Below are 26,564 nucleotides of genomic sequence, written 5' to 3'. Positions count from 1 at the left end.
GCAGGGCAGGCAGGGCTCGCGCGCCCCGGCCCCCGCGAGGGCGGGCCCCTGCTGCCCCCCGCGCCCCGGCCCCGCGCCGCCCCACCTGCTCCTCGGGGTTCTGGAAGGGAATCACCAGCACCACGTCGCCGGCCTTGAGCTGCAGCTCGTCGGTGTCGGTGGCCGTGTAGTCGTGCTGCGCCTGCACCTGCGGGCGGGAGGGGTTGCAGCCGCGGGCGCGCCCGGAGCCCCCGCCCCCCGCGCTCGCACGGGCGCCCCGCGGCCGGCGCCGGCGCTCACCTTGACATGAAGCCGGGGGGCAGGTCCGCGCGGGCGGCCCCGCTGCCGCCCTCCACCGTGCCGTTCACCGTCGCCGAGAAGGTCTCCACCACGACGGCGGGAAGAGAGCTCTGCGGGCGGGGAGCACGGGGTCAGGGCCCGGGCGCGCGGGGCTGTGCGCTGCGGAGACCGGCCTGCTCCAGGGGACCCGGGGCGGAGCTCGGCAGGCGCACAGACAGACAGACAGCGGGGAGGAGAGGCAGGGCCTGGCCCTGTCTTACGGAGGCTGCTTCGCTGGCCGCCGTCCCCCCGGGCTCCGGGCTCCCGCCGCAGGCTCGGCGCCCCCCGCCACCTCCACGGTCTCTGCTGGCTGCAACACAAATGCCGGCCTGGGGTCAGGCCCGGGACAGGGCGGGCGGCCAGGGCACAGGCGAGGGCACAGGGGCAGCACTGCAGCCAGGGCCGTGGGGTCCACGCAGCCCTGAAGTCGCCCTGGGCCGGGGAAGCAGCTGAGAAGGTGCTGGAAGCCCACAGCGCCGGGCACGTGTCACTGAGCAGCCCCCAGGCCCGGGCCGCCGCCACCACTGAGGAGGGCACAGCACAGCAGAGTCCACCTGGGCCGACACTCAAGCTTGACCACTCCCAAGCTCTGGAACCTTCCTAGCCTCAGTTTCCTCATCTGTAAAGGGGCAGATGGCCAGCTTTCAAGGCCACGGTGCCGACCGAGCGAGAAAACACTGGTACCACATCAGGGAAGAGGGGCGGAGGGTGACAGGAGGGCTGAGGAGGGCCAGGCTCGGCCACCCCAGCACTTGAGGTCACCAGGGCCCCCCAGGAACAATGCCCCTGGAGCCTCCGGCTCAGGCCATCCATGCCCACAGAGGCCCCCAGCGGCCTGTCCTCTGCCCCCTCCTCCAGGCGCTTCTCCTGCTGTGCTCCCAGGGACCAGGGGCACGCGAGGGTGGTGGGGACACTTACTTGGGCAGGCCCTGGCTCGGCCGTCAGGCTGGGCCAGGCCACGGCAAAGGCCTCGGCCGCACTGGGCTCCCTGGAAGGAGGCAAGCCGCCGGCCGCACTCTCTGTGGGCTAGTGACAGCCACCGGGACAGAAGGGGGAGGCGGGGGAGGTGGGGGACAAGGTGTGGGCGGGGCACGAGATGAGAGAAGAGCCGTGAGCTGTCGTGTTGGTGGAGGGGCAGTGGGTGCCCTTCAGGAGGGGTTCTGCCTAAGGCTGCCTGCCGGAGCCCGGCCAAAAGAGGCGCAAAGACCCCAGCAGGGACGCCGCCTCCTGCCGCCTCGTCCCCGCCACTGCCGAGGGGCCGGCAAGGCGGGAATCCAGCCGGCTTTCTCTGAGCCCTCTCTGCAGAGCTCTCCAAGCTCCCAGCAGGCGTGTAGCCTGCTGAGCACCCGCCCTCTGGCCCAGCTCAGAGCCCAGCTCAGGCCCAGCTCAGAGCCTCAGGGTCTCACCCTCCCCGATCCTGCAGGCCACCAGAGCCTGTCGTTTCTGGTTGGGGGAGCTGGCCACCTGTGTATGTACCTGCAGTCAGGCCTGGGACTTGGGACCCAGAGGCACGGCCGCAGGACTGCCTGCTCCAGGGGCTAGGGAGGGCATTTTCCAGAAGAGTGGGCCCAGGGTGGCCACGACCACCTGCCCACCTGCCCGGCCTGTGGGCAGGAGCCCATGGCCTCAGAGTCCAGGAAATCTGGAAGGGGCCACGTGTGGGCCGGGCTGGACGGCCCTGGGCCTCCACTTCCCAAGACAGATGGTGCGGCCTGCCCTGCCTGCGGCCCTGTCCCCTGGCCAAGGCCAGCTCACAAAGCCCTGCTCCTCCCATGCCCCCCGCCCTCTGAGCTCGGCCCCAGAGAACTCCCCGATGCCACCTCCTGGTGGGTCCCAGGGAACACCTTGGCGAGAACTGGCTTCTCCCACCAAACCCTGCCCTGCCTGGCAGGGCCCATCCACCACTAGCACCAGCCAACGGGCGTCTACGGTCAACCGTCACAGGCCCTCAGGACTGCGCCGGCCTCACGGGCGCCCTTGGCCCCTTCCCCACGGCCTTGGCGGAGGCCCCACGTCTCCACCGCGGGAGAAGTAGTGGAACAGCTGGAGCGCTGGCAGCAGGGCACCCTCGTGGCATGTGCGCCCGAGCCTGAGCACAGGGGTGTGCAGGCAAGCGTCTGCTTTGTGGGTGTGACTGTGGTGCACGCTGGCATGTAATGCGGGTACACAGGCGTGTGTGGTGTGGCTGTGAATGTGTGTAGCCAGGGGTGTGTGTGTCACATGAGTGTGGCTGTGAGGGTCCACGGGCAGGTTTGCACTCTGTGCATGGCCACGAGTATGCAAAGGCAAGTGTCTGTGCTTTGCGTGCAGCAATGAGTGTGTGCACTGATGTGTGTGTGGCCATGTGTGTAGACATGTGTACTGATGTGTGCCATAAGCACACACAGGCACATGTGTGTACTGACATGTGTGTGTGCTTACACGGGTGGGGCCAAGAGTACACAGGCACATGTGTGTACTGGTGTGTGTGGCTGTGAGCGTGTGTAGGCACGTGTGTGTACTGATGTGTGTGTGTGTACTGACGTGTGTGGTTGTGAGTGCAGGCATGTGTGTGTACTGATGCGGGTATGTGTGTGTACTGGCATGTGTGGTTGTGAGTGTGCAGGCATGTGTGTGTACTGATGCGGGTATGAGTGTGTACTGGCATGTGTGGTTATGAGTGTGCAGGCATGTGTGTGTACTGGCATGTGTGTGCTTGTGAGTGTGCAGGCACATGTATGGTGTGTGTACATGTGGTGGGGTTGAGCATGTGCAGGCACATGTGTACGTGTATGTACTGGTGTGAGGGGGTTGTGAACGTGCACAAGCACTTATGTGTACCGACACGCGTGCATGTGTGTGCATATCTGTACTGGTGTGTGTAGTGAGCATGTGCAGGCATGTGTGTACGTGTCTACTGGTGTGTGGCCGTGAGGTGCACAGGCACGTGTGTGTACCGATGTGTGTTACTGGCATGTGGCTGTGGGAGTGCGCAGGCACGAGTATGTACTGACACATGTGTTACTGGCGTGTGGCCGTTAGCACGCACAGGCACGTGTGTGTACCGACATGTGTGTACTGGTGTGTGGCCGTGGGCGTGCGCAGGCACGTGTGTGTACCGATGTGTGTTACTGGCATGTGGCTGTGGGCGTGCACAGGCATGTGTATGTACTGACACGTGTATGTGTTACTGGCGTGTGGCCGTGAGCGTGCACTGGCACGTGTGTGTTCCGACATGTGTGTTACTGGGGTGTGGCCGTGGGCATGCACAGGCACGTGTGTGTGCCGACATGTGTGTTACTGGCGTGTGGCCGTGGGCGTGTGCAGGCACGTGTGTGTACTGGCATGTGTATGTGTTACTGGCGTGTGGCCATGGGCGTGTGCGGCCCGGGGCAGCCGAGCTAAGAGAAGGCTGGGTGCCTGCGTTCCCAGCGTCCTCTTGCCCTCCCCTCCTGGGTGCCCGCACACCCTCCTGCCCGGCTCTCTGGGGCCCAGGGGGTCAGGTTTGTGTGGTTTCGTTACAGTGGGTGCTAAGGAGGAGGCCAGGCAGCCCCGGCTGGCGCAGAAGGGCCGCTCCCCCGGGGGCGGGGGCACCAGGCTTACCTCCAGAGGTCCCACGGGATTGGCTGAGCGCAGCAGTGAGGGCGAGAAGGACACAGTTAGCACAGGTTAGCGCGCACGCAGGCCCCGGCGCCACCCCCGCCCCGGCCCTCGGCCCCACCCAGGGGCGGCCCCCAATCGCCAGGCTGCGTCTCCAGGGAGGGAGGACCCTCCTCGGGGGCCTGCGAGGCCCAGGCCGGCACCCAAACCCACCGGCGCTGGCGGGAGGCCCCACGAGCAGCCCTCCTTCTCCTCGGGGCCCAGGCCAGCCTGCCTCTGCCCTCCTCCTGGCGGGTCCACGGCCAGGTCGGAAGGGGGCCTGAAGCTGAGGCCCCGGCTCCAGGGAGGGGCAGTGAGCGGCGGGAGAGGCGCCGGCGGCTCGAGGCCCCACTGGCCAGGGGGCCGTGGGCGCGGCGGGCACGGACCCACCTGGCCTGAGGGCGTGGGCGCCTTCACGGGGCTCGCCACGGGCGGGAGGGGGTCAAAGTCGAGGTCCAGCAGGCTGGCCTGCTCAGCAAAAGGCCCCGGGGCCTCAAACTTGGCGGCAGCAGTGCAGAGAAGGAAGGCGGTTAGTGGCAGGCAGGGCGCCCCACGACAGGCAGGCAAGCGCTCGCACAGGAGACACGGGACACACAAACATGTGCGCACACCCCGGGGCACCGCCCCCGTCACCCGCGGGCCCAGCGCCCTCCCACGGCGACAGCCCAGGGGAGCCAGACACCTGCCCCCTGCAGGGCGAGAGCTGCCACCCAGCACGTCCACTCTGCCAGCCTAGGACCCTCGCTGGCCTCCCCCCCCACGTCTCGCTGGCCTCACCCCTACACCCCACCCAAGCAGCAGCTCCTGGCCCCAGCCCAGGTGGACGAGTCCACCTCTAGGTCCTCCAGCCGGTCAGGCTGCAAGGACGGGGGCTGCACAGCAGGCGCCCCCCGCCCCCGGCAGCCAGCACCCCCTTAGAGACGCCACCTGCGGCTGCTCCAGAGCCAAGCCCTAACCCTTGGTGGGCTGCAGGCCGCCCACAGCAGGACCCCCACGAGCCTGGAGACTCCCAGCCAGGGCGCGGTGGACGTGCGCGGGGCAGACCCTGCCCAGGAGACTGGCGCGTTGGCCTTGCTGGGTGAGACCCCCGCAGGGCGAACCAGGGCACGGAGGAGAGCGTCTTCCCCAGGACTGCCCCGGGCCGCAGCTTTTGTGCTGGGCCGGCGTGGACTCTGCCCGCTGCCCCGGGCCCTTCCCCTACCTGCCCTCGTGCCGCTCCCCCAGAAGGCACCTCAGCCCCCAGCCCCAGGCCAGCCCAGCACCCCGTCTCCCCTGGCTCCTGAGGGACCCGGCACTGGCGGGGGGGCCCCCTGGGGTCTGCATGTCCATCCCATAGACCCGGGGGTGGGGGCCGGGCTGCAGGCCGCCAGACAGGACCAGGGACCTCAGTGCTCAGGGCACCCTGTCGCCCCCCTCCCCCACTCGGGGACACCGAGTCAGGCCTTCCAGGCTGGGCCCAGCCCCAGAGTTCAGGAGCTCGGGCAGGACTCCGGCCCAAGACCCTGCCCCAGCCCCGGTCCCAACAACTGACCTTCCTTTGGGGTTGCGCCCTGTCGGTGGACCAGTCATTTCAGGGAGCAAGCGCTCAGGGCCCCACCCCAGGGTTCCCTGCCGCCCTGCCCTTGCCCCCTCCTGCAGGTGCCACGAGGACAGGGGACAGCAGTTCCAAAGAGCAGGCCCCAAGGGGGCTGTCCCGCCTGCAGACGGCGGGGCCTGCTGGCACCCGGTGAGGGCGGCCCACTGCATGTGGCAGCACCTGGGGCACGCCCCCAGGCCGGGCACAGCTTGGGCCCCTGCTAGATGGGGACAGTGACCCTCCCAGAGGTGGCTGGAAACCGGGCAAGTTCCCTCAGTAAGTGCCCTGCAGGCCTGCCCAGAGGTCCCAAAGCAGAGGCAGGGGCCTCCAGCCCAGCACGTGAGGCCCGTCTCCAGGGAGAGGACAGGAAGTAGGCAGGGCACTGCGTGGGGAGGGCCTGGCTTGCCCAGGAAGGAGCTCCTGGGGTCAGGCGCTGGCTGTGGGGCCCTGGGGGCGCTGGGCCAGCTGCCACTCAGCGGGCGAGGGCCTCGGAGAGCCATGTCCCTCAGGGCTCTTCCTCCCTGTTCACCTCAGAGGCGGACACTCGGCCCTCTGGGACACTGGCGACCAGCCACTCTGCCCTGCTGCCCGCCTCCACCTCCAAGTGCCACTGGGAGCAGAGCCCAGGGGCTCAGGCGGAGCTGCCCCTCCTCTCACGGCCCCCACCAGAGCCACCCTGACCCACTAGGCACCCTGACCCCCGTCTCCCTCCACGCCAGGCCTCTGCCAAGATGTCCTCTGCCTAAAGCACCCTCTCTGCTCTCAGCAGCCTGGCAAACATCACCTGCTCCGGGCAGCCCTCCCACCTCGCCCCCAGTTCTGCCATGTTCCCACAGCCGCCCCTTCCCCCTCCCCGCTCCTGTCACTGTGAGGCCATCGCTGGTCCGACCATTCCTTGGGGAGGGCCGACAGGTACCTTCACCTGCCCACCATGCATGCTCAGAAGTGGGTGGACGGATGGGTAGATGGACAGAAGGACAGATGGAGGGATGGATAGATGGATGGAGGGATGGAAGGATGATGGAGGGATGGAGGGATGGACAGACGGACGGAAGGATGGACGGAGGGATGGACGAAAACTGGATGGATGAGTGCATGGATGGAAGGATGGATGGAAGGACGGATGGAAGGACAGATGGATAGATGAATAGATGACAGAGGCAGGTTCAGGGCAGATCTGTCCTGGCAGATCCCTGGCTCTCGAGACAGAAGCTCCAGGCATGAAGTGGGGGTTCCAGCCATGCCAGGGGAGAGCAGCAGTGGGGGGGCGGGGGGCCGCGTGGCCGCGGCTGACCTGGGAGGGGGTGGTCACGCTGATCTCGGGGACAAAGGTGCCATCAAACAGGCTGAGGATCTGCTCCTGCTTGACCTCCTTGGACGGGGTGTGTTTGGGAGGCGGAGGGACGGGCGGACCTTTCCGGAGCTGTGGGCCGGTGGCAGGCGGGGGCCGCAGGGGGAAGCCAGCGGAGCGAGGGGTCGGGGGAGACAGAGACAAAGCCACATTAGTCACTCCCAGTCAGGCCACGGAGGAAGCCGAGGCCACCGCAGACGCTGCTCCCGCACAGACCAGGAGCTCAGGCAGCCCTGGGGGGCACAGGAAGCCAGTGTGGGTTCACGAGGCGGGTAGGGAGGAAAAGAAGAGAGAAGAGAAGCGGGGAGAGGAGGGGGAGCAGGCGCGGCCTGCCTGAAGCATGCCGGAAGGAAACGGGCGACGGCCCCCCCTGCAGACCCGCCCATCTCCTTCTGACCCAGCCCGGGTGGAGCGCAAGCCCTGCCGTGGCCGCAGGCGCCCGTGGAGGCGGGCTGCCCGGGGAAGGTCCCACACCGGCTCCCAGGGGCACAGCCCGGGCCAGTCACCCTCCGCCCCCAGCCTGGGCATCCTGTCCCAGAAACGCGGGTGGTAAGAGCTCCCGGCTCACAGGGCCTCGGGATGAACAAGCCACACTCGAGGAGCGCTGGCCCTGCCACTGGGGTCGACATCGCCGCCATCCTGGGTGTCTGAGGACCAAGAGGCGGCCAGAGCCCGAGGCCAGGAAGAACCTGGGCACGGGCGGGCCACTGCGCGGCGCGGCTCCTCCTGGCCGGTGCCCAGGCTCGGCACACCCGGGGTGCCCGGCCACGCTCAGCAGGGAGCGGACAGTCCAGAGCCCAGGCCCCCACCTCGCAGCCCCGCACTGAGCCCTCGGCTCTCCCGGGCCTTTTAAAGGTCCCGGCGGCGCCCTGGCTGGGGCTGCCCCTCAGCGCCTGCGAGAGAAGGTGAGGAAGAGGAAGAGGCAGCTGCCCCCGAGCTGGACGCTCGGGGGAGGAGAGGAGGTGAGAAGTGGTCAGCAGCCGAGAGGCCAGGGACCGAGGGAGGGAGGTGCTGCAGAGGGGCGGGGTGCAGGCACAGAGACCCCGGAGAGGGCCGGGGTGGGGAGGAGGAAAAGGGGGGTAGGCAGACGCCGTGCCGCCCACCTGTGACGGGGACTTGGGCAGAGCGGCCCCGGGCGTGTCCGCGCTGGCCGGCTCCGGCTCGTGGTTGGCTCTGATCTCCGGCGTGGCGGCGGGGGAGCCATCGGGCGGCGGCGAGGGGCTCTTGTTCCCCTTAGCAGGGGCGTTGTCACTGCGCAGGGGACGAGAGGCACCGCTGTAGCAAGGCCGGCCTGCAAATGCCTGCGTGCATGCCCGGGGCGCACCCAGGGACATGCGCCCAGGAACCCCTGGGGATCCCTCGGAGCACACGGGCAGGGGTGCAGGCGTGGTGCACGCTCACGTGTGACCACGCATCTGTGTGTACGCACGAAGGCGTGCGTCTGAGGAACTGGGCATGACACCGTATGTGTCCCCGTCTCTGTGTGTGAGACTGTGTGTCTGTGAACTGCCCATGAGCGCTCTCTGTGCGTCTCTGCACGTGGATGCGTGCCCGGGGCCCGTCCGCCTAAGCCTGTCTTGGAGACGGCGCAGGACGGAAGCAGCGGGGCGAGGCTGCTGTGGCTCTGGGGAGCCGGCCCGGCCGCCCACAGCCTGTGGGGCTTCCTGCCGCCTGCTGCCCTGGCCGCCACGGCACTGGGAGCCCCCGGGCACAGGGGATCACCCACTGCCCCCAGCAGCCCCGCTGCTCCGGGCAGACCCAGCCTCGGCCTGAGTCAAGGGCCGCCCGCCGGCCGCGCGCAGTGCCAGCTCCCTGCGCACACGTGCTGCTCCCGCCCCTGCTCCTGGGCGCCAGGGCCCACAGCAGGGCCTGCCCATCCGGGAAGCTAGCGCCAAGGCCCCGGGCTGGGGCTCCGTACCCAAGCCAAGGGCCAAGCGGCGGGCGCTGCGGGCTGCTTTGGTGTTGAGAGGGCAAAAACTAAACACCCACCTTGTCCCTGCCTAAAGAAACTCTAGAACCGCACGGCCCCAGGCGGTGACCGTGGCCGCGGCATCCTCTCAAGTTCCCACTGATGTGGGTGAAATACAACCCGGGCCCGGCTCCTCAGCCCACCTGCCGCACTGCAGGTGCACGGCAGCACGGCGCCAAGGGGGCACACGTGCGGGCTCCTGGAACCTGTGTCCCCTGTGAACGCACCTGTCTACTTAAATATACACACGTAGATATGCACACAGGACGCACATGCAGTTAACACGCCACTGCAGGGCCCTGCCCCTGGCCCCTCCCAGCCGCCTTTCCTGCTCCATTCCACACCTTTAAGTGTCACTCCCGAACCCCAGGACCCAGCCCGGCCTGGACACACCGGGGCTGCACAGGGTCTTTGCAAAATTAAGCAGAGTGGCTTGGGGGGCTGGCCCCCCACCACCTCCCCACCTGGACCCCGCCACCTCCTGCCACCCTTCTCCTTCCACTGCCACCCCCTGCAGGCACACACAGCCCTCCCCTGCACACACAGCCCGCCCCAGCACACAATTCCCACCCCTGCACACACAGCCCACCCGTGCACATACACAGCCCGTCCCTGCACACAAACAGCCCACCCCTGCACACACAGCCTGCCCCTGCACACACAGGCCACCCCTGCACACACAGCCTGGCCCTGCACACACAGGCCCACCCCTGCACACACACAACCCTGCACACACAGCCCGCCCCTGCACACACACAGGCACTGTACACAGAGCCCACCCCTGCACACACAGCCTGCCCCTGCACACACAGGCCACCCCTGCACACACAGCCTGGCCCTGCACACACAGGCCCACCCCTGCACACACACAACCCTGCATACACAGCCCGCCCCTGCACACACACAGGCACTGTACACAGAGCCCACCCCTGCACACACAGGCCCGCCCCTGCACACACAGCCCCTGCACACACAGCCCCTGCACACACACAGCCCGCCCCTCCACACACAGCCCCTGCACACACAGGCCTGCCCCTGCACACACAGCCCACCCCTCCACACACAGCCCCTGCACACACAGCCCCTGCACACACAGGCCTGCCCCTGCACACACACAGCCCGCCCCTGCACACACAGCCCCTGCACACACACAGCCCACCCCCGGCCCCGGCGCAGGCAGCTGCACTGCACACAGGCCGGTTGGGTTAGTGGCACCCCGAGTGGGCGTAAGGCGCATGCACAGGGCGGGCCGGGCCAGCGCTGGCCCCGGAGCCCAGGGTGCAGCAGTCACTGCCGGTACCTGTTCTTCTTTCTGCGCAGCCTGGAGAAGAGCTTAGTTTTCTTTCTGTGAGGACGGACGGGAGGCCTTGGTCGTGGGGACACGTCAGAGGCAGGGCGGGCCTGCCCCATCCCTCACAAGCGACCTCTGCTCAGAGGGCGAAGGCGCAAACATGGCTCCACCCTGTGGGAGCCGTGGGGATGCCTGGCCCTGCCCTGGCCCCACGTCCAGGCTGGGTGCCCTGGCTGGCCTCGGCGTGTCCCTCAGGCCCCGGGGTGGTGCCAACAGCCTCAGCAGGACAGAGTGGGCACTGCCCAAGGCGGGCATGGGCACAGCTCCAGGCAGTGCAGCACGTGCCAGTGTGGGGCAAGGAGCGGCGGGTGCCGCAAGGGCAGGCTGAGGGGCTCTGGGCCAGCTGGGCTCAGTGGTCTCTGCTTCCCTCCTCTTGCCCTCAGATCCCCCACCCCCCAGAGAAGCCCAGATCCAAGAAGCCGCTGGGCGGACGGACAAGCCTGCCTGGTCTGGCCTCGGCACCCACGCGCCCTCCCAGATGCACCCTTGGGTACCTGAGGCCAGGCAGGCCGGCACGAGGGCGGGGCGCCCCAGCTGGCCGCAGGACACCTGGGCAACCCCCATCAGCAGGATGTCGTTGGGGAGGGGCAGTGACATTCACTGATGCCCCCTCGGTCCTGGCCAGAGCCCAACACCCCAAGAAGCAGATGGACGCCCCTCCACAGACTAGGAGGTGGGCTGGACGGCGCCCCGCACGCTCGCCGTGACCCGCACACACCTCCACACCCACGCACACTTACCCTCGCGAGCGCACGGTCGCACACGCTCCCACTCAGGCACACTCCCACACTCCCAGTGTCACGCACGCCGACACACACCCACTCCCACAGGGTCACACGCTCACATGCACACGGCAGAAGGGACAGGAAACCCCGGGCCCCGCGACTGCTCCCCACAACCCCCAGCCGGAGGGGTGCGGCCTTTCCCCTCGGCACAGGGCTCCTCCGCAAGGGGCTGCCCCAAGGGCCGGGGCTGGGGTGTCCCCCGGGGAGAGCCGGGCCGGGCAGGGGCGCTGCTCCCGCCCCAAAGGCTGCACCCCCAGTCCCCGAGCAGCCCGCGCCGTCAGCTGCTCTGGCTGCACGCGAGGAACGAGGCCCCCGCTCGGGAGGCTCCCCAGGGCGTGCTCCTTCCGCAATGGACACACCCCACAAGGGGACGCTGCCCGCCCTGCCTCCCCGGCACAGGAGGCCAGACCGGAAGGGCCAGGCCCCAACCCAAGGAGGCCCAGGGACCAAGCACACCGCGGACCTGCCCGAGAGCAGGGCCCCCGCCCCCCGCCGGGCCTCACCTGGGCTGGGCCTTGACCGTGAACGTGTTGCTGCCGTGCTGCTTCTCCAGGCTGACCAGCACGTCGCTGAGGTTCTGGTTGAGCTGCAGGGAGGCCCGTCGGGAGCACTGAGCGCCGCGCCCCCAGCACCCCAGGGACTCGCCCAGCACCCACGCCCCGGGGGGGCAGGCACCAGCCGGGGCCGGGACGCAGCTCGCCCAACCCAGCAAGCCAAGGACGCGCCGGGCGTGGGCTGCGGCACTGAGGGCCCTCTTCTCTTTTTCCTACTTACAAAGGTTCCCTAAAATGCCAGGGGCTTATGCAGCTCTTAAGTTTTGACTCTGGTCGCAAAGACACTTGCAGGCCGCACTGTGACTCCCAGGGATTTTACTCAAGGTATACGCAAGAGAGGAGGTTTATCCCGTGGACAAGGTGACTCTCGTTACTGAGAATATTTTCCTCTTTGCTTTGGCCACCAGGAAGATCAGAGATGAATTTTCCTTCCACTTATAAATGATTGTTCCACGGACTGACTTTACACGAAGGTTTCTTTCCCCACAGTGTCTTTCCCTGCTTGTTTTGTAACTTTTTATATGTTGCCTTAGTTCTCTGATGGGAAGTAGCAATGGTAAGAAGGAAAGGGGAGGCCTAAAAAGTAGGAAACCTCCCTCAGGGTGGGGAGTCAGGAGACCCCCAAGCCGGGAGCCTCCTCCTGCCCCAGGCCCGGCTTCCCACCATCGCTTCATTCCTCTGAGCCCAAGTCAGAGACAGACCACCCACTGCACAGGGCCAGGGGCTGCCAGCCCGGGGCTCCTCCCACTCGGCGACAGCTGACAGGTAAATTACAAATAAGACAATTCGGGAATTTAAGTAAATAGACCCCTTCTCCCACCAGATTCCAGCACCGACAGCAGCCTATCAGCATCTTAAGGAACGTGGGAGGAAAGTGGACACTGAGAAAATGCTCCTGGTTTCCCGATGATCATCCTACAGGCTGGGAAACCACCGCCCTCTGACGCCCTGGCCCGAGTTGCTGAGAACGTGGAACGGGCTGCCTCCCGCCCGCAGGGCTGTCTGGCCAGGCAAGGAGAGCCTGCGAGAGCGCTCCTCGGGGGCCTGGCACACCCCGAGTGGAGCTCCCTGAGGGGAGGCTGAGGCTGCTCCCCCCCAGGCCCGCAGGGGATGCAGGGGCCCCCATGGGCTCAGGGAGAGGGCGCCCGGAGGGCCCTGGCGGGGCGCACCTTGCTCATCTCCTTGTGGAAGTTCTCCTCCAGGCCTGCGATGCTCTGGAACGTGTTGACGTAGAAGCCCACACGGCTGCGGGGAGGAGAGGGCAGGGGAGAGCACGGGTCGGGCACCCGCGGGACCGCACGCTCACCCCCCCAGGGGCTGCGGCGCGGGGCGCGGCGTACCTGTTCCACAGGGACGGCAGCTCCTCCTGCAGGTCCACGTTCATCTCCTCGAACACCTTCTGGGCCTTGATGAGCTCCTCCTCGGCCTGGGGGGCAGGAAGGCTCACTGCCCCGCTGGGCCTGGCGCCCTCCCCACCCAGGTTCTGGGCGCTGAAACCTGCCGCCCCTCGGCAGCATGGGCTGCAGGGGCACCCCAAAAGCGCACGCCCGGCCCCCAGCCACCCTGCATGTGAACCCTCAGGCCCAGCGTCAGCCCAGGCCCCTTCTGGAGTGTTCCATCCCCGGCCTCAGCACCCAGCCCTCAAACGGCCTCCTTGAGAGGGGCTTTCCTACAACCCTACCCCAAGTGCACTCCCCCCAGACCCCAATCTCCTGTGGCCGCAGACGGCAGCTCGGCTCTTCAGACAGCAGCGCCAAGATGAGGGGCGGTCCTGGGACAGAGGCATGGGGGTACCAGAGGCCACTCCCCAAGGCGTCCCCTGGGCGTGAGCATGGCCCGGCCCGGCCGCCGTCGCGGGACCCCAGAGTGACGGAGAAGTGGGCGGAGGGCCAAGGGGAGGCGGGTGAGTCACAGACCCAGGCCCAGGGGAAGGGGCTCCGCTCCTCCTGGAGGGTGCGGCTGGAAACAGTGACTCAGGGCCACTCGGATTCGGGGCCTGAGTCACAGCCCAGGAACGTGCCGGGCCCGCCCGGAGAAGACTCGTGGCCAAGGAGCAAGGACAGCAGCTGGCCTGGAGCGGAGGCCTGGCTCCCGAAGGGCAGCTTTCCCCAGCCCACCCAGCGGTCCCACCCGGGACCAGCCTCCGGCAGCCCTCCGACTCAGGGCCCGCAGCCCGAGCCGCGTGGCCAGGGGGCCTGGCTGGAGGGGACGGCCACCGCGCTCTGCCTGCAGGGACCTCTGGGCTGGTGGAAGCTGCTGGAGGGAGCAGAGCCCTCGCCTGGCTTTTCCAGCCTGGTAACTGTAGAGTGGAAACAGGCATGTTCGTCTCCACACCTGCCCCGGCCCCTCTTGAAATGGACCAGAAATGGGGGTGGGGGAGCTGGGGAATACCACCCGACCCCCTCCAGGCTGAGGGCTGGCCCTCCTTGCCTCACTCCTCGGAGACGCAGCGCCTGGCAGCTGCCAGAACAAACGGGGGTTTGTTGAGGCAACAAAGGTGAGCAAGGCCCCCTGCCCAGGACGCAAGCCCACCCAGCTTGGAGTCTGGCTCAAGGCCCTCGTGCCCCGAGGCCCGCCTGCACCAAGCAGTTCTGGCACCCAGCAAGAGCCTGCCCTCCTCTCCAGGAGCACCAGCACCCACGGAGCCCGCCCTGACTCCCCAGACCAGCGCGCACGAGCACGGGGAAGGCAGGCCCCGCGGCTGGCGCAGGAGCCCGCGGCACAGCGGCCCTCTGCAGGTTCTGGAAGCCCAGCCCGTGGCTGGGACTCGCTCGGTACCGCATGTCCATTCTTTTCAGAAGCCCCGGGGCTGGCAGGGCAGGAGGGGAGAGCAGCAGGGAGGCCCCGGAGGCCTGGGGCTCTGCCCCACGTGAGGGGCCGGGGGAGCAGCCCCGAGCTGGGAAGCGGGAGCCTCCCGGCCAGCAGGGCCGCAGATACCCCCAGCAGGCCTCAGGGGCTGCTGCTAGGTGGGAGGGGCAGCTCAGAACAGCCCCGGAGCCCGGTGGGCGCAGCCTCGCCAGGAAGCGCCGTCTCCCCACAGCGCCCCAGGTGAACTGCAGAGGCTCCCCGGGGCTGGGGGAGCAGGGAGGACACAATCACACACGAAACAGACCCAAGCAGGAAGGCCCAGCGGGCACACGGCGGGACGTGCGCAGCCCCCATTCCCCCATCCCCCGCCTGCCAGCGGCCAGGCCAGGCTGGCCAGGGGCTCCCGGCAGGGGCACCAACCACGCCCACCCCACCCCAGGCCGAGCGGACCGCCCAGGGGCTCCTCCCACTCCACAAAATGGGGGCCTGGCCTGCCGACCCTGTTTCAGGGAAAATTGGCACCAAAAAAAAGCCAGTGCTGGCTCTGAGGCAGGCATGGCATCGCTCCCTCCAGCTGGAAGTCGGGGACGCCGTGCAGCCCTCCCGAGGCCTGGGCGTCCCAGCCTCCACCACCAGCCTTGCCCGCGGTGCGCAGAGATGGGGCTGCTGCCGGCCAGGGGCGGCCGAGGCCTGGCCCCGGGCTCTGCCTCTCAGGGCCTCGGTCCGCGGAGTGGAAGGTAATGAAACCGGAAGCGGCCCAGAGGAGAAACGGGGCCGCTGCCCAGAGAGCAGCCAGCCTGCTCGGCCCGCAGCCCTGGCCCGCCTGGGCCGAGGCGGGGAGCTCCTGGCACAGCCATCCGCGCTGGCCAGACCCCTGAGTTGGTTTCAGGGGAGAGACACACGGGCCCCGCCCCGCCCCCAGGAGCCCTGCGCCCGGCATCCCCAGCCACGTGGGGCTCGCCCAAGGCCTGGCCGGCTCGTGAGAGGGCCGGGGACAGAGAAGAGTTAAGGAGAACCGGCTTGGCCAGGCCCCGGAGCTAGGCACAGAGAGCCGCCTCCTCTAGGAAGCCCTCTGGGACCACGGCAGGGCAGAGGCCTGGCCCAGGTCTCTCAGGGCTCAGCGTCCAACACACACTGCTGGGCCTTCCCATGGGCCCCTCAAGGGCACCCTAAGGTCCCTGTGAGTCTAGGGGTGTGGCAAGAGACCAGGGAGCTAGGACAATGACGCAGGGCGGAGGAGCCCCAGCTCTGCCACTGCCCCCTGGGCCCCTCTGTCTCCTGGGCGAGAACAGGAGAACCCGGGGCTCTCGAGGCTGAAGGGCCGTGACGTCACGCTCCTGCCCTTCACAGGGGCCCCAAGACGCCAAGGTGCTCCCCGCGCCCCGGAAAGCCACCGCCCGGACCTTCTCGGCACTGGGCGCAGACCCCGGCCCTCGGCTTCCGCGTGCCTTCTGGTCTCGCCGAGAGCCAGAGGCTCCTGGCCCAGGCACTAGACACCTGCTGGGCCGCAGCTGCGAGCCCACGGGCCAGGCTCGCCCCGCCCCGCCCCCACCCCAGGAAGGCGTTGGAGGTCCCGAGCGCGGGCCAGGACGACAGACCGCACGGCGCCAGCGTGTGCAAGGTTAGAAGCTGGTGTCACCTGATTTCGGAGCAGGTTAGTTTGCGCTACGAGATGAGCCTGCAGTTTGCCTTGGCACCACTGGGGGGCGGCTTTCTCAAGCAGCGAGACGGGCTGGGGGCGGGGACGAGGGGGGCGGGAAGGTCAAGGCGAAGGAGGGAGGATCCGTGAGGGGCGAGGGAGAGAGAGACAGACACAGGTTAAACGTGAAATCCCGCGCCCCGGACGCAGACGCCCGCGTCTAGCCCCCTCCCCGCGAGGGGCCCCGAGGCTGGAGGACTAAGGGGAGCCCCGGGGCGGGCCCTGGGCGCTCCAACTGCAAGGCAACGTGAGTGTTAGCAGGGCAGAGGGGCCCTGGGGCGGCGGGGGTGACCAGGGACCCCCTCCCGCCCCCCCACTGGTGCCTGCAGAGAGCGGGTCCCGCACCCCGCGCCCCGGGAAGATTCCACGGGGCTCAGGCCTGGCAGGCGGCTCCGTTCCAGTGAAACCTGAGCTAGGGGCTATTCTCATTCTGGAAACGGGCCGCAGGGCAGAGGGCAAGGGGGGCTGGCAGGGGCCCAGGGGGCAGGGCAGGCACCACAGGAGGGCAGCACCGAGCCCCGCCCCTGCCCCCCGCCCCGGCCCCCACAGGGCCTCACGCTCGCCCGCCCGGGGCTCAGCACCCCACCCCACAGTCGCGTCCACACCACCACCCGCTCCCAGCTCAGTGACCCTGGCCCGGTCACCTCAAGCCCCAGCAGGGCCTGGACCAGGGGCGTGGGAGCACGGGGGGGACAGAGGGAAGGGCTGCTCCAGAGGGCGGGCATCTGCCCTCTCCCTCCGTCCCCCGCCGCCAGGCGGGAGCGAGAGGACGAGGCAGGCGCAGCGTCACTTGCCCCCCTGCCCTCCAGCCCGCACCTTGGCGATTTTGGCTTCGTCCTTCTTTTTGGCCGTCTGCAGGGACTCGAAGTGGTGCCGGGCGCTGTCGTAGTCCACCAGCTTCCGCCCGCGCTTGGCGATGCGAGACTGCGGGACAGCGCAGAGAAAGGGGCTGGCCCGGCCCTGGGCACAGCGGCAATGCCGCGCGGCACCCCTCCCGGGCGGCGGTCCCCGTGGGGCTTGCTCATGTCATAGCTGACCCGCCTCACAAGGTGAACCCTCTGCCTGAGCCCTCAGCCCCTTCGAGAGCCGCGGCGGCCCTCGTGGCTCTTCTCACGCCATCCCCACCGGCCGGCCTCCTCCCACCCCACCAGTGATCGTCGGGCCTCGCCCCAAACAGCATGGTTGATCGGGCACCCGGAACGGCTCAGGCCTGCCCACCCCCGGAGGGACCTGGCAGGACCCATTGGACGGACACCTTGGCCCAGGGAGCTCTGTTTCCAGAGGCCCTCTGCACCTCCCACGGCCAGCGCCGGCCAGCACCAGGGCCCCAAACTGAGCACAGGCAGCAGCTTCCCGGACATACAGATCCACCCAGGGCTGCAGATCCACAGAGGAGGCAATGCCACAGGACTCACACACCCTTCCATGCATACACCCTTCCACACATGCCCTTCCACACACGCCCTTCCATGCACACACATGCCCTTACACGCACACACTCTTCCACACACGCCCTTTCATGCACACACATGCCCTTCCACACACACACACCCAGGCCTGGACACCCTTACACATTTCTCCCCATCAGGGGCCCAGCCCCACTGCTCGGAGACCCAGGAAGGCGCTGGCTGGGGCCCTGGGCTGGGCAGGCTGGAGGCTGTGGGGGCAGGGAGGCCCCAGAGAAACCTCTGCCTAGGAGGCAGAGCCTCTGGCCCCCGGCCTGGCCCTGCCCGCGGCCACCCCCTCCTGCCCTCGGCCACCCCCTCCTGCCCGCGGCCGCCCCCCTCCTGCCCACGGCCACCCCCCTCCTGCCCGCAGCCACCCCCTCCTGCCCACAGCTGCTCCCTCCTGCTCTGTAGCTGCCCCCTCCTACCCCCGGCCACCCCCTCCTGCCCGCAGCCATCCCCTCCTGCCCGCGGCCGCCCCCTCCTGCTCTGCGGCCGCCCCCTCCTACCCCCGGCCACCCCCTCCTGCCCGCAGCCGGCCCCTCCTGCCCGCGGCTGCTCCCTCCTGCTCTGCGGCCGCCCCCTCCTGCCCGTGGCCGCCCCCTCCTGCTCTGTGCCCAGGTGGGCGAGCGGCTCTGCCCAGGGCGTCACCTTGATGTCGGGGAACTGGCCGAGGTAGGTGTCCATGGTGAGCAGCGCCTGGTCCACCAGCTTCTGGTGGTAGTCCATCCACAGCAGGTCGTTGTTCTGGGGGAGCAGAGCAGCAGTGGGGCCCACTGCCGCCCGCCCTCACCTCCAGACAGGGGAGCTGCGGGCCTCCCTCCCGTCCCAGCCCGCTCCTGCCTCAGTTTCCACCCCAGTCGATGCTCTGGGGGTGACAAACCCTGCCCCAGCAGCCCCTCACGGGGAGACCACCCAGCCAGAGGGGAAGGTTCTGTGCTCAGGAGGCCTTGGCGGGCACGGAGGACGCCCCCAGCTCTCCTGTCCTCCAGCACCCGAGCGAGCAAGGGGCCCTCGGCGGGAGGCCGGCGCCGCAGCCACTCACCTCCGCGATCTTGCCGGCCTCGTCCCTGCCAGGCCAGTCGGGCTCGTACACCTCCTGCAGGCACTCGTTCAGCTTCTTGGAGGCCTCGTGCATGGCTGCGGGCGAGGCCAGGCTGAGGTCAGCCCGTGGGCGGCCGGGAAGGGGCACCCCAGCCCACCCGCGGGGCGCAGCGCCCTCGCCCCCGAGGCCCAGGTCTGTGGGGTCGCCTCTGCTGGCAGCCCGGCCCCAACACCAAGCTGGCCGGGACCACCCACCCCACCCAAGCTCCGGCCGTCAGCTGCACCCTGGGGAAGCCGTGCCGGGGGCCCAGGCAGGCGCGGCCCAATCCCACTGCCTCTCACCTTTGACAGAGGCCAGGTACGTGCGGAGATCCTTCTGCAGCCGGGTGCCCTCAGTCTGCAAAGAGAGGGCCAGGCCGGCTCAGGGCCCGGCGCACCCCCCCCCCGCCCCCACGCTCCTGCGCCTTCCCGGCCCAGCCTTCCCGCTGCTCCTCTGAGATACAGAGGCGCAAGCCGCACACTGCGCAGGTCACAGGGAGGACTGGGGAGACGGGCGCGTCCAAGCACCGGCAGGGGCCTGGGACCTGGGGCAGGCTCCTCGCCGTCCCTCTGTCCATGCCCCCGTCCACGCCCCCGTCCACGCCCCCGAGTGCCTACTGCCCACTTGCCGCAGGGAGGGAGGAGAGAGGCAGGGGCCAGCCCCTCCCCACCCACCCGGGTTGGCTCATCCGGCACCCCCCTCTTCTGGCACTGCGCTCCCCCCCGCCCCGAGCCCGAGGCAGGCAGGCAGGGCCACGCTGCCCTGGAAACGACATCACTCAGCCACACACACAGACAAAGGCACAGACACAAAGATGCACACACACGACACATACCCCCAGATGGACACACAACACACATACACACGGTGTACACAAAAAGGCACACACACAAACACACATGGACATACAACAAAGACACACACATATACACAATGCACAAAGATACAAACACACACGCACACATTCAAGACATACACCCAGATGTGCACACACATGGGAATACAGCACAAAGATGCACACAAACACAACACAAAAGAACGCACATAGGCACACACGAAGCACACGCCCAGACCTGCGTACACACAGGTACGGATGCACGCACACACCCACGCACACACGCCACGCAGCCCCTCGGCACGAACACAGCACAGCGCACTCGGCGGAACCAGGCGCTGGGGACTAGCGGCCTGCGAGCGCGACCGCAGGCCCCGGTGCCCTGAACCACCAGGCGCCTCCTTCCTGGAGGGCCGGGGAGGGCCTCTGCCAGGCCAGCAGGCGGCCTCCGTGCGGGGGGCAGCGCAGGGTGCCAGAGCTGCGTGGGGGACGGGTCCAGGCTCGAGGGGCGCTGGCGCGGAGAGAAGGCGGGGTGAGGCGTGGGAGGGGGCTAGAGAGGGGCGCAGCGGGCGGTGAAGGCCTGGGCGGGAGGGGGCTAGAGACGGGGAGCAGCGGGCGGTGAAGGCCTGGGCGGGTGGGGGCTAGAGACGGGGCGCAGGGGGCGGTGAAGGCCTGGGCGGGAGGGGGCTAGAGACGGGGAGCAGCGGGCGGTGAAGGCCTGGGCGGGTGGGGGCTAGAGACGGGGCACAGCGGGCGGTGAAGGCCTGGGCGGGAGGGGGCTAGAGACGGGGAGCAGCGGGCGGTGAAGGAGGGGGCCCTGGTGCTTCCTGAGAGGACGGACGGCGGCGAGGCACCCAGGCTGAGGCCTCCGGGCCCCCGCAGGCGCGGAGGCAGGAGCCAGGGCCGCCAAGCTCCGGGCGCGAGGGGGGCGACAGCGAGAGGCTGACGTTCCAGAAGCCTGTGTAGGGGGCACGCCCGCAGGCTGGGAGGCGTGCACACGGCCCCCCGCCGCCTGAGGCGCACAGGCCTAACAGGGTCCTCTCCAGCCGCGGCTTCCTCGGCTGCCCCTGTGTGAAGGCCCCGCCCACGGGTGTGCACGGGGGCAGGGGTCACGACGCACCCACCACCCCCAGGGGCTCGGCCGGGCCCCAGGGCCAAGGGAAGACCCCGCTGTGAGTTCAGAAAGGGTCCCGAGAGCTGGGGGCTGGCCCTGGGCCTCCCGAGGCTGCCCTCCGTGGGAAGACGGGCCCCCCCGACTGCTCCCCGGCCCCGGAGTGCCCCGTGTTCTGGACTCTCTCCCCCGGCGCAGGGACTGGGTGGACGTGGCCCCAGCTGCCGGGCATCAGGCGGGGGCGGCTGCGGCCCCAGGCCCACGGCACCCCCAGCGCCCTCCCGGCAGCCCTCAGGCCCCGGAGGACAGGGAAGCCGGAGTCACCCCGCGGTCCAGCCGTGGTAAAGCTGGGGGGCGGTCACCCACAAACCTCTCCTGTACCCCCACCCCAAACCGTACTCCTGCCTCATAACCAGGGCCTGCCCCCCCCCCCAGATGTCCTGTGGCAGAGCTGCCCCTGGGGTCGATGGCGCTTTCCCTCCCGGAGGCACAAACGAGGAAGCCAAGCGCTTGGGCGACTGGCCCAGGGTTCTGCAGACAGACAGACGGGGGGACCCCGGGAGGAGAGTGCAAGCTCCGCGGTCCAAGGCTCCAGCCTCCAGCACCGCAGGCTCGGGTGCTGAGCGAGGAGAGCCGTCCCTGCTGTTCGTACACAGGGCAGAGACCTCGTTGCGGGGGGTGCACAGAAGACGGCGCAGGACCAAAATAGAAAGCAAAGACAGTAACACAGGCCGGGGAGAGTGAAGAGAGAAAAAAGACTGCCCCTCTGAAATTCCTTCCGGCCTACGCTGAGTACACAGCCGTGGATGCACATAACTCCTCCGCGCGTCAAAGATGGGGGCGAAGCGGGAGAGTCCACGAGCACTGCGGCCTCTCTGGAACCCTCTCCTGGGGATCTGAACCCCAGGGAAGCGGGACCCAGGAGGTGTTCATCCAGCTGCCCCACAAGTCCCCTGGGATGGGCCAGAATCTTCCAGACGCAGCTGCTCTCCCGCCAGGCCTCCACCCTCCCAGCAGCAGCAGGCCTTCTCCCACCTCCTTTCCCCATAACCCTTCCCCAGCGCCTCCCCCGAGCTGCGCCCCCAGCGCAGGGGCCCCCAGTGGGGCAGGCGGCCCAGCTCGCCCAGGCTCCAGGCCGTACCAGGGCCCCTCGTGCTGTCCACACAAGGCTGCGCTGTGAGCAGGGGCAAGGCAGCTGCGCCCTCAGCCCAGTCCCCCGCCCCCAGTCAGCCTCCAGGGCTGCACCCAGCCCTCCCTCCCCAGGACCCCATCCAGCTGGCCTCTGGAACGGGAGGAGCGGTCCTCCGGGGTGGCTGGGGTTCGAGTCACGCCACTTGCCCAGCCCCGCTGGGGGAGGATAAGACGCTGGAGCCACGGGCCACCACCAGGGCTCAGGGGCCGCAAGGCACTACCAGCCAGGGGCCAACACCAGGTGGCCGTGTGGAGCTGGCATCGCCAAGCCCCAGCCACGCCGCCCTCCTCCACCCGCCTCAGCCCAGGGGTCTGCCTCACGTGGACCACCTTCTCACCCCTGCACCACTGCCGGGAAGGTCTCGTGCGACAGAACCAAGGCCCACTTTCGGCCAGCACCCTGCTGGGTGGGCCCTAGGGGGCAAAAGGAGAATCAGACCCAGCCCAGCCTCCAACAAAGAAACACCAGCGGTGAGCTGGCGGCCAGGCAAGGCCCTCGGAGGAGGAGCTCACCTGAGAGGCCCCAGGCAGGGTGGCAGTGTGGCTGGGTGGGAGGTGAGTTCCCCCAGGAGGGGGGCTGGCTGGAGGCCAAGTGGGGCCCTCAGGGTTTCTAGGCCCAGGGCAGAGGGCAGAGGTGCTACCTGTGAGTGGGCCATGGGGGTCCCTGTGAGAGCAGGGGCCACCCAGAGGACCTGGGCCCTACCTCATAGGCTTCCTTGGAGACCAAATTCCCAGCCATCCCTGCCTGGCCCCCCATGCTTGGTGTGGACAGGGAAAGGGGCAGGAGAAAGATGACCTTCTGCAGCTTCCAGACCTTTCGCAGGGTCTCCCGCGGCTGCCGCTCACCTCCCCGAGTTCACCCGTGGGGAGAGCAGATCCCACACCCTTCCCAAACCAGCCCCAGTCATCCCCACACACCAAGCCAAGCCGAATGGCCCAGGTGCCTGAGCCCCGAGCAAGGGTTACCCCCGCACCCCAGAGCAGACCTCAAAGCTGCCCGCCCCCACGCCACGCCGAGCCCTGAGAACCAGGCCACCTCTCAGCCCAGCCGAGGTGACCGCTCCCGGCTCCGCAGCCAAGCTGGGCCAACGTGGGCGCCTTAACACCAGCCCCTCTGCGCAAGAACCCAGGAGCGACTCCTTGCCCAGAGCCAGGCCGAGCGGGAGCCGGGCAGCAGGTTCCAGAGGGCTGCCTGGGAGACCAGCAGGGAGGGCTGTGCTCTGGTCTCAGTGCCGCGCTGCAGGGGACGTCAGCTCCCAGCTCCGCTCTCCTCCCCCTCGGACACAGGGGAGCAGCCTGCTCTGGGGAGCCCTCACAGCCCCTCCCAAGGGCCGGAGCCCGGGGGTCACCCACTTCCAGAGGCCTGGGAGAGGCGACTGCCCTCGCGACCCTCCCCAGCCCAGCCGGCCACCCCCAGGACCGGGAGGTCAGCGCCACAGAGGGAACTCAAGGGCAGACAGGTCTGGGTTCAAATCCCCCAACTCCCACTCTGGCTGTGCAGCCCTGGAAGAGCTGCCTGGCCTCTCTGGGCCGCACGGGCCGAGGAAGGTAACAGCGGCCCCACTCCCAGGTCTGCGAGGCCCGAGCCTTCACACCGTGCAGCGGCTCCCAGCCCCAGGCCCTCCCCCAGCCCTCAGCGCACCCTCAGCCAGGGGACGCCAGCCGAGCCAGGTGCAGAGGGGCTTCCTGGAGACAGGACCGGAAGCCGAGGTGTCAGCCCTCTCTTGTGGTTTTGCAGATAAGGAAACCGAGGCCCGAGTTACAGGGGCTCGCCCAGTCGGCATGGCATCTGCCTGGGCCTTGAAAAGGGGGCGGCAGCCATGGTGGCCCCACCCCTGCCCCGGCAGCCCTCTGGCTGAGCCCTTCAGGCAGCCCAGGAAGCAGTCCTGAGGCCGTTCCCAGAATGCTCCTGGTCCTCTCTCAGCATGCTCCCTGGCCTTTTCCCAGCATGCTCCTTAATACTTACCCAGAATGCCCCCGTGCCCTCTCCCAGCTGTCCCTGGCCTTTCCCAGCATGCCCCACCCTTTCCCAGCAAACTCGTCAGCCCCATCCCAGAATGCTCTGCAGGCCTTTCCCAGCATGCTGCAGTCCTTTCCCAGGAGCCTCGTCAGCCCCATCCCAGCATGCTCTGCAGGCCTTTCCCAGCATGCTGCAGTCCTTTCCCAGGAGCCTCGTCAGCCCGGTCCCAGCAGGGATCCCAGCCCCTGGCCGGTGGGCTTTCAGGGTTCACCACAGGAGGCCCCTTCCCAGGTTCCGGAGCCAACGAGAGAGACACGTTGGTGGGCGGACACCGTCAGCGCTTCCCAGGGCCTCAGGTGTGGACAAGGAGTCAGCCGGCCCCGGGCCTGGGCCCCGCTGCCCGTTCCTAGCAGCACCCAGAACCTGTCCGCACTGCCACCCGCCCTCCTCGTGGCCTCCTTCTCCGGCCTCCCTTCGCGCCTCTCTCCCCGGGCGCACCCGCAGACAGCGGCCCAGCCCTCCCCCCTCCCCCCTGGCCCTCCCAGGGAGGGGGGATCCCAGGGCCGGCCCACCCTCCCTTCTACCGTCCCCAGGCTCGGTGGCACAGACAGCCTGTTCTGGATGGGGCAGATTGAATCGGGTCCCTGCAAAGCCTCGAGTCCCGCCCACCACCCTGCAGGTGTGGACTCCTCGGCAGGCAGGTTCTTAGCTGCAGCCCCACGGAAACGGGGCAGGCCTGAATCCAAGACCGCCGCGCGCCTTGTAAGCAGAGGAAAGGTGGGCATAGTGGTCGAAGCCACAGAGCAGAAAGAGCGAGACAGCCGGCCATGGGACAGGGGCAGAGACCCACTGCCAGGCGGCCAGCCCTGGACGGAGAAGGCATGGCCCGCCAACACCGTGACTTTGGACTTCTAGCCCCCAAACCCCGAGCCAGTACGTTCCTGTCGTTTAAGCCAATATGTGTTATTTTGTTACAGCAGCCCTGGCAAACTGAGACAGCGGACTTGGCAGACCTCTGAGGGGAGAGGTTTCAGGGGGAGCCCAGTAAGGGTCTTCAGAACCCTTTGGTCAGGAGGTCCTCCACATATCCAACCGCTGCCTCTGGGCTGCCAAAATGATGACGTCCCTTCTGTTGCTAGCCTCGTGCCTCAGTAAGGAGGCCCTGAAAGTCCCGTCTAGGCTCTGGAACCAGGCAAGGAGGGGTCTAAATCCACTTCCACAGCCCCCCTTGCCTTAGCGGTCCAGGCTTTGCGGAGCAGGCCACCAGCTGTTTACTGCCTGCTCCCACCCTCCCTTCCACCACCCTTCCTGTGCCTTCCCAAGGACCTAAAGTGTCCCCTTACCTCACCACCCCCTCTCTTCCAGGACCCGTGCCCTGCCCCAGCACCCTCTCCTCCAGGAAGGCTTTGGAGACCTCGCCCACCCACGCTCACCCCACGCTCCCAAGCTTCCCCTCCCTCACAGGATCAGCTCTGACATGTTCCACCCAGGAGCCACCGGTCCAGGCTCAGAGGCTTCCCCAAGGCCAAGGGCCGCTCGCACTCACCAGCTGCTTGTTGAAGTTCTGGACACACTGCTCAAACTGCTCATCCTTTGTCTCATCCGCCTTCCCCAGTTTCTGGAGGACCTGCGAGGCAGAGGGGAGCGAAGACTGTTACCTGGGGTGGGAGAATGGCAGGACCCAGCGGGTGGTCACCCAGTCCACAGAAGCGCCCCCCCCCCCAGGGCCTGGGAGGCCCACGGCAAAATCACCCCTCCCAGGGGGCCGGGCACTTGGGGAAGTCCCCGGCTGCTGGGATCCCCAAGGGCAGGGCCAAGGCTTTCGGGGCTCGAGCTCTCCCCCACAATCTCTCCAGGGTTTGGCCACGAGTTGGAGCTGGGGACAGGCTTGCCGGAGGGACGGGGGAACAGAAACCCGGAGGCGGGAGGCTTCAGAGCCAGCCTCCTTCCCGTCACACTGCACCCGGGGGCCCAGCCCCACCCAGCTGTTGAGAGTGAGCTGAGAGGCCAGGCGGGGGCAGCCCAGCTCCCCTCGTGACTCTAGCCCCTGGACCCCCCAGCCCCAGGAACACCAGCAGGAAGGGGAGAGAGAGCCCTGGTGGGGCGATGACGCCCCAAAGCAAGAGGCAGTGAGGGCCAGGCCGGCGACTCCCACCCCAGCTGTTGGATTTTCAGATGCGACATGCCCTTACCACCTTCTCCCTCCTTCCGCAGCCCGGAGCCCAGGCCCGGCCTCCCCGCGGCAAGCACACCCCACCACCCACTGGCGCGCACCGTCCCCACACACACACTTGGGCAGATAGAGGCGCACACGCCCTTCCCCTCAGCTGGACATCTCGGGGGGCTCTCCCTTCTGATGAGTCACGAGCCACCCCGCTCAGCAGAGCTGGAGGTGAAGGGATGGGGGAGATGGGTGGGTAAAGGCAGAGGGACACCAGGCCAAGAGGGGGCGAAGGACCCCAGAAGACCTGAGAAGAGGCGCCCACCGGGCTCTCCAGGGCCCACTTGGTCTCTCCTCCCACCCTTCAAGGGAGGGGAGGGCGAAACTGTGTGCCGAGCAGGGGAGAAGGAGATGGCGAGAGCGAAGAAGAGAGTGCCAGGGGGATGGAAGGGGGCCAGAGGCAGGGCTGGGGAGGGGCGGGCAGAGGGAGGACTGGGGAGGGCTGTAGGAGCCACAGGGAGCCAGGCCCCGGGGAAGCAACGAGTAGAGCCTGGGGATCTAGCTGCCGTGGCTCCCTCGAGAGGAAGTGGCCAGAACCCAACAGGAGTGAGAAGGAAACAAGTGGCAGTGGGGGGTGGGGGCAGAGGAGAAAACTAGGTGGGCCCAGCACAGCCTCCCTTCCAGGCCCCTGCGCTGGGCCCCGCCGCCTCCCATGCCAGCTCCGCCCGCCCGGGCCCAGCCCAGTCCT

At 68.3% G+C, this 26,564-nt stretch overlaps 1 protein-coding gene across 1 annotated transcript; it reads right to left on the bottom strand.

Annotated features, from left to right (window-relative positions):
• Positions 1-46: 46 nt before the first annotated feature.
• On the bottom strand, positions 47-25,306 carry BIN1 (bridging integrator 1; the record flags this gene model as incomplete). The annotated part of the gene is given in 19 exon segments (XM_071213665.1): positions 47-187; positions 276-389; positions 540-577; positions 580-628; positions 1,237-1,344; positions 2,332-2,407; positions 3,901-3,923; positions 4,327-4,434; positions 6,807-6,935; positions 7,967-8,114; positions 11,472-11,554; positions 12,692-12,767; positions 12,863-12,948; positions 15,970-16,062; positions 16,846-16,953; positions 18,126-18,221; positions 18,520-18,614; positions 18,861-18,915; positions 25,202-25,306. Coding segments are annotated over 19 exon segments (1,731 nt in total), but the record flags the coding sequence as incomplete, so codon positions are not given.
• Positions 25,307-26,564: the final 1,258 nt, after the last annotated feature.

This window comes from Dasypus novemcinctus, unplaced genomic scaffold, assembly GCF_030445035.2.
Source record: "Dasypus novemcinctus isolate mDasNov1 unplaced genomic scaffold, mDasNov1.1.hap2 scaffold_652, whole genome shotgun sequence".
NCBI classification, from domain to species: Eukaryota; Metazoa; Chordata; class Mammalia; order Cingulata; family Dasypodidae; genus Dasypus; species Dasypus novemcinctus.
The sequence above is the reverse complement of the archived record's forward strand: the minus strand, read 5'-3'. Positions and strand labels throughout refer to the sequence as shown.